At 38.4% G+C, this 6,902-nt stretch overlaps 1 protein-coding gene across 1 annotated transcript; it reads left to right on the plus strand.

Annotated features, from left to right (window-relative positions):
- Positions 1-23: 23 nt before the first annotated feature.
- Positions 24-6,610, plus strand: poll (polymerase (DNA directed), lambda). Its single transcript, XM_003453827.4, has 9 exons — positions 24-180; positions 1,393-1,536; positions 1,725-2,022; positions 2,216-2,324; positions 2,480-2,818; positions 2,980-3,153; positions 4,780-4,908; positions 5,570-5,738; positions 5,832-6,610. Exons 1-9 carry the CDS (start codon positions 147-149, stop codon positions 6,191-6,193), a joined length of 1,758 nt encoding a protein of 585 aa, XP_003453875.2. The 5' UTR covers positions 24-146; the 3' UTR covers positions 6,194-6,610.
- Positions 6,611-6,902: the final 292 nt, after the last annotated feature.

Below are 6,902 nucleotides of genomic sequence, written 5' to 3' on the forward strand. Positions count from 1 at the left end.
ATTATCGCTGAATTTACTGGAATTTATTATTTTTTTCAATCAAAACACAATATGTCACTTCAGGGATTATGATGCATTTTTAACAAAATTTAAATAGTCGATGAACCGGAAGTAAAACGTTTAAATTGAACGTTGTCCGTCTTTTGATGTTCCTGTATGTATGGTTCCATGCGATCAGGGGTAAGATCCAAAACATTAGAGTTTCAAGCGTTTAAAACAACTTTAAACATGCACTTATGCAGAGAAACTTTAGATTTTTTAAATTTAGTTTATATATATTCAGATAATACTACAATTGTAAAAATCTAAATACTGATTTCTTGGCTATCGCTAACGTCAGCTTCAGCTAAAGATAGGGTACGGTTTGAAGACTATCTGTCAAGAGTATACATTGTACAGAGAGTAGTTTTAAAGCAGTAACTGTAAGAAAAATGTATTTATGTAGTAGCGGTTAAGAAAATTGACACATCAGTCAAATAGCAGCGACAAAATACTGTGGGACAGATGTCTTCTCACTGGAGTATTATATGCTACTTTGTATTTCAGAGTGAAGCATTGTACTGTACAAAATCTATGTGAGATTATAATGCTATTAAACTGCTACATAGATGAAAGTTCATCTTACCAAACCCTTAAGCTTAACCCTTTAAATGTGTCTCACACGCCAATGCATCATTAAGATTTCTTTAACAAAAAGTTCTGAACAGTCTAAGATTTAAAATTTCTGCATCCAGTTATATGAGCCAATATTTGTTTTCTTTCACATGAAATCTGAATAGATTTCCCTAACATTTTTTGTGTAGTTATGTGCAGATACCCTCTGCCTGACTCTAAAGGGTTGTTGTTTGTGGGATTCCAAACAAGTGTGCTGTCAACAAGGAAGTTGCAGAGTGCCCTCTGGTGAACAAACGACACACCATCAACACTCATAACCTGAGTGAAGGGTGCTTTTAAAGTTCCTTCTTCTGAAATGATCATTTATTGGCTTTTATAAATGCCAGTACCGATCATTCAGACAGCCTCTGTGAGATGCATGCTATCAAAATAATTGCTCTAAAATTGCTGTTAAATTCAAAATATTAGAAAAAAGGATTGCACTAGAACTCCACAAGACTCCACCCCCACTCCCCCTCACAAAATTTGAATTACTTAAATGTCTCTCATAATTGCAACATTTTTAGATGGGTTATACATTGCAGTAAAGGACATGTTGAAGGAACAATAAATTACTTGACATTTCCACACACTAAATTGAGTCCATTTTCTCATGTCAGCAAACTGGACTGAATCACTGTTAAAATTATTTTATTTATTTTTTTTTTACTTTTTTCCAAATATGTGTGTGTTTCCCAGCTTTAGACTGCAGTGTTATAATTCTCTCTTACGTCGCAGGCCACTGGCTCCTCCCATCACCAGAAAAGATGGAGCCTCGTCTTGGTATCATGAAAGCTTTTCCTAAAGTCAAAAGGGCAAAAGTGCTGCAGGGAAAGGATGCACCCCCACTGAAGAAGACAGCAGATGACTGTGATGTCACAGGTGGTTACAGTGTTTGCACGCATGCGTCCACATTACAGAAAAAATGATTAAAACAAATGGAGCACAACATAGAAAAAATATAAATACGGCTGCGTTACATTAAGAGAGAAATGAATACTATGCCAGAATATGCAAAATATTTGTTCACTGGGATTGTAACCTCCTCGTTTTAACATTTTCTGCCTCAGGAAACATTTTTAATGGAGTGACGGTATACCTTCTGCCTGCTGGAATAGGAAATGCCAGATGCCAGATTTTCCAAAGACAAATTCAGCAGAATGGGGGACGAACGGAGAGTTCACTGAGTCCGGGTGTCACTCATGTTGTTGTGGACGACAACATGGACAGTGAAAGGGCTCTGCGCTTGCTGAAAGTAGATTGTATGCCCTCTGGAGTCCAACTGGTTAAATGCACCTGGCTGAGCTTGTGCATTAGTGGGAAACAGCTGCTAGATATAGCCAGCTACAGCCTTCTTTCACCCAAAAGGTTTGTGATCTAAAAATACTTTCTTTGAAAGTTAAAGGTAAAATTGCATTCTTGCTGCATGAATATCCCAAGATATTCTCACAAACATTAGGAAACGTCTATCAGCTTATTGGTACTTTACATTTACCTCGTTGAAAGTAATTTATGTTTTAAGCTTTGTATTGTAATGACATTTTATGTTCTATCCACTTAGTGACTCTGAAACAAAGCATGAAGAAATTAAAAAAGAGTCACTAAATATCAAACCTGCTGCAGAAACTGTGATCGAGCCAGTGACTGATCAAGAGGAGAACACAGAAATGGTAAGCTTCCAGATCATGTTCAAAACATTGTTTTGCAGCTTCTTGGTGCATTTCAGTCTTACAGTTAGTAATCATTTGGAGCAGTCAGGGGAAAAAGTTTAGACCCCAAACGCAAGAAACAGAAACAGTTATTTTACATTACATCCTGCCCTCAGACAGTCCCAGACAGCAAAGAGGAAGTGCGGGGAGAAGAAGACGCCGTCTCTCAGAGTGATCTGGAAGCTCTCATCACTGGCCAGCACCCCAAAGAGGAGACCCCTGGCCCCAGCCTCTCCCTTGGTCCAGATACTGCTGCTCAGAAGCCAGTATCGGGGAAGTGGGTCTGTGCCCAGTCCTCTCAGTCCAAAAGTAATAACTTCAACAAGCACATCACAGACAAACTTGAATTGCTGGCCAAGGCCTACACACATCAGGGAGACAAGTGGAGAGCGCTGGGCTACTCCAAGGCTGTCAACGCACTGAAAAGCTACCATAAACCCATTACATCATATCAGGTAGCCTTACCCAGATACTTTACATGCAATGTTTAGATTGCTGATTACCTGTGTATATATCATTGTGTACTGTAGGTTGTATCTTCTGTGATAATACAAGGACTGTTTGGCTTTTTTTTTTTTTTTTTTTTTTTAATTACATTTTTTTCCATTGGTCTCAGGAAGCTTGTCAGATCCCAGGAATAGGAAAACGCATGGCTGACAAAATTGAAGAGATTATGGAGAGTGGTCATTTGCGGAAGCTTGATCACATTGGTGAGGCTGTGCCAGTGCTGGAGCTTTTTGTGAACATCTGGGGTGCTGGGACTAAGACCGCACAACTGTGGTACCAACAGGTGAAAACTTGCATATTAGTATAGGAGATTGAAGTAAAAGGATAGTACCCTGCACAAAAGGTTGTTAGTGAATTATGTTATCTGTGTCTTTTCTGTCTTATGATATGTCTTACAACACAGTGATATGATATTGACTTCTATTTCATGAAATATAAGGTAACAGAAAGGCGTTTGAGATTGAAATTTTGGGCTATAGCCTGAAAAATGAAACAAACTGACTGATATGGTGCTAAAATTTCTGCCGCACTGGTATTGCTGCACATATTGACTGATAGAAGTGCAGAACTACCAAAGATTTAAGATCATGTACAAATAGTGTTGCCATTAGACAGTTTGTCTACAAAGAGCTTTGGAATTTATTTTTCAACAACACAGTCCTTGCATTTTCTCATAAATCTTCTAACAAAATAACAAATTCTGGTGAAAATGTGTGCTAAAATATGTACTGTTATACCATTATTGGATTTTCTAAACTGTAAAATTACTCAATTATGAGGTGTCAGTTTTACTACGCCAAAGTTCTTTTAAAAATTCTCCCTGGCTATACTCTGGACTCTGTATAATTAGCAGCTTCAGTCAAATGAAATCAGTGTCATTTTACAAAGTTTATCACCTCCATACGATATTTATTAAAGGTTCAGCTGTGAATAGGAATTTAAGTGGGTTCATCCTAAATTCTGATGTAACAGTGGAGTGAGATGAAATTAGTCAGTAAGAAATAAGTCATAGATTCAACTTATTTTCTATGTAGAGAAGCTGTATGCTGCTGTGGCACTGAGGTTAACCATTTTTTCTGGATTCAACCAGCAATCCACAAATATTAAATGAAATGTCATTTCATTTATTTCAAAGACATTTCTAAATAGGAAATAACAGATAACCTCAACGACACATCGTATTCAGATCCACTGTCTAATATGTATTCTGACACTGCCTGTGAGTTTGAAGTTTGTCGTTTATCAAAACAATTGAATGTAACTTTTGGTCACTATCTTGCTTACCGCTTTACTAAACTAAAATAGTAAAAAAAAAAAAAAATTTTAAATGGACTGGTTCTTATATAGCGCTTTTCTACTCTCACTGAGCACTCAAAGCGCTTTATACAACTCGTGCATTCACCCAATCACTTTATCATAGGTTTTTAGTGCTTCTATCTAACATTCACCCGCTCCGATGGATTCATCGGAGGGCAACATGGGGTTAGTATCTTGCCCAAGACTAGAGCAAACTGGGCTCGAACCCCCAACCTTCTGGTGAATAGGTGACCTGCTCTACCACCTGAGCTACAGCCATCCCCGGTGTGCGTGGTTAGCAAAATGGAAAAGGAAATTTTGTCTGACTGAGGGGGAAAAACAATTGTATCCAGGTGGGACCATGTGATAATGGCTTATGTCTCCATGACTTCAGCGGGAAGGTGTGCCAGGCTTCAAAATAATATCAGATTTAATGACTCATGAATCAATGTTGCCAGAACAAGTTTCCAGGAAACATTGAATCTCAAGCCACTTTAATTCCTGGCTGTGAACTTCTTTAATTTTATTCTAAGATTAACAATTAGGATAAACAAATCAGTAAGCAAATGCCAACATAACATTTATTTCTTAAAAATGTAATTTTGCCTTTCAGGGATTTCGTACTCTGGACGATATTCGTACAAAAGCCCACCTGACGAACACTCAGAAAATAGGACTCAAGCACTACAATGACTTTCTAGACCGAATGCCCAGAGAAGAAGCAGGAGCCATAGAAAAAGTGGTAATGCATCTTCATCTGTCACATTAAGAGCATGTATAATTTAGTGATGATGACTGAAATATCTTTATTTCTTTCACCACTCTAATATGTTTAGTCAAGTTTAAACAGAGTTGAGATATCTGAATAAGATTTGCTTCTTTAACCATCAGAAATGTAGAAAGAGGGTCTGAAGTAGGAAAAAGCTTGTGTCAGCTTTCCTTGACTGCTTGATGATGGAAAAACCAGACTGCCTTTTTGCAAAGTGGAGCATCCCAAAGGGGAAAAGTAAATCCTTAAACTTGCTGCATCTTAAGTTAGCCAGATACCTGTTCGCTCCAGAGCGTTAAGTACAACGCTAGTTGTTTTCATATTGTATTACCGTACTTGGATTTTCTTTTTCCTACAAAGCTGCCAGATAGAGCGTGCATACTAGATAGATGGCTAAAGCATGTGTGCTCCCTTGAGCTTGTCAAAATAATATGCGATGCCTTAGCAAGGCTACCTCCCAGTATTTGGCCGGGAGCAGGTAAAAACATTCTTTTTTTGCCAGTGAACATACAAAAACAAGCAAACATGAAAAAAAAAAAACACATAAAAATATCAGCATGCTAATAAGAAGTGGAATGTTTTTACAAGTAACAGCGTTTGTGCTTTATTAACGGCCTTTTCCCTGCATGTGCAGGTGAGGGATGCTGCACAAGCCATCGACCCTGGCCTAGTGGCAATGGCATGTGGCTCCTATCGTCGGGGAAAAGCCACATGTGGAGATGTTGATGTACTTATATCTCACCCTGATGGCAAGTCCCACAGGGGCATTTTTACTAAAGTCTTACAGACACTCCGTGACAGTGGTAAGCATCATTTTTGTAGATGGAAAAACGTAAGCATGTATTTAATTTAAAAAAATTTAAAAATCTCTTTATTTCTGACCTCTTTACTTTAAGGGTTTTTAACCGATGACCTGGTGAGCCACGAGGAGAACGGTGAGCAGAAGAAATACATGGGTGTGTGCCGTTTGGCGGGGCATGGCCAACGCCATCGCAGGCTGGATATCATCATAGTGCCCTACAATGAGTTTGCTTGTGCTCTGATGTATTTCACTGGGTCGGCACACTTTAACCGCTCAATGAGAGCCTTGGCAAAGACAAAAAGAATGAGCTTATCAGAGCACTCACTGAACAAAGACGTGGTACGTCAAGGTAGCGTGAAGGTGCATGGTGGCACTCCACTTCCCACACTGACAGAGAAGGATGTTTTTAGCCTTTTAGGCATACCCTACAGAGAGCCCCATGAAAGGGACTGGTGATGATTTGACAATTAGCTTTGGGTTTTATAGAAAAATAATTATGATGATAAGGAATAATGATTATTAGACTCAATTCTAATTATATTTTATATCTGGAGGAAACCCACACAGGGACTGAGATCTTGCAAACTGCACATGGAAAAGTCTCTGTTGGCTGTTGGGTTTGAACCGGGAGTATTTTTGGTGTGAGGTGACAGTGGTAACTTAAAAGTGTGAAATTTAAACAACAACGGTGATCTAATACTGGCAGAAGAGGTTTTAGAGGCTAGTAAATTCTGAAAAAAATGTGGGCTAGGTGCCACTAAGCAAGTGAATTGACCTTCAGTTCATGTCAGGAGGATGTTGAATGTTTGAAGAAACTTTTTTTTAAAGATTACAGATTATAACGGAATGTAATAAAAGATTACACGACTTGTTTGTCTGTCTTTCTTTCTTTAATTTATATTTATTTATTTATTTTAGAATTAAGAAGTAGTGGTTAGAGTATTAAGTAGTGGTAGAGTTTGGGAACTTTGGTACAATGTAGAACCTCTCTCCCATCACTTTTATCACTTCAATAATGCCAAATAAAGGAAACGACTTACAAAAACACAGACGTTTTTATTTTGCTGTTGAGAAGAACTTGGCTGTTCCGAAGGTATGTTCCCACGAAACTGAGACGTGAACCCAGGATCATAACAACCCCATGCACGGGAGACGCACCGATTAG

This window comes from Oreochromis niloticus, linkage group LG6 (assembly GCF_001858045.2).
Source record: "Oreochromis niloticus isolate F11D_XX linkage group LG6, O_niloticus_UMD_NMBU, whole genome shotgun sequence".
NCBI lineage: Eukaryota > Metazoa > Chordata > Actinopteri > Cichliformes > Cichlidae > Oreochromis > Oreochromis niloticus.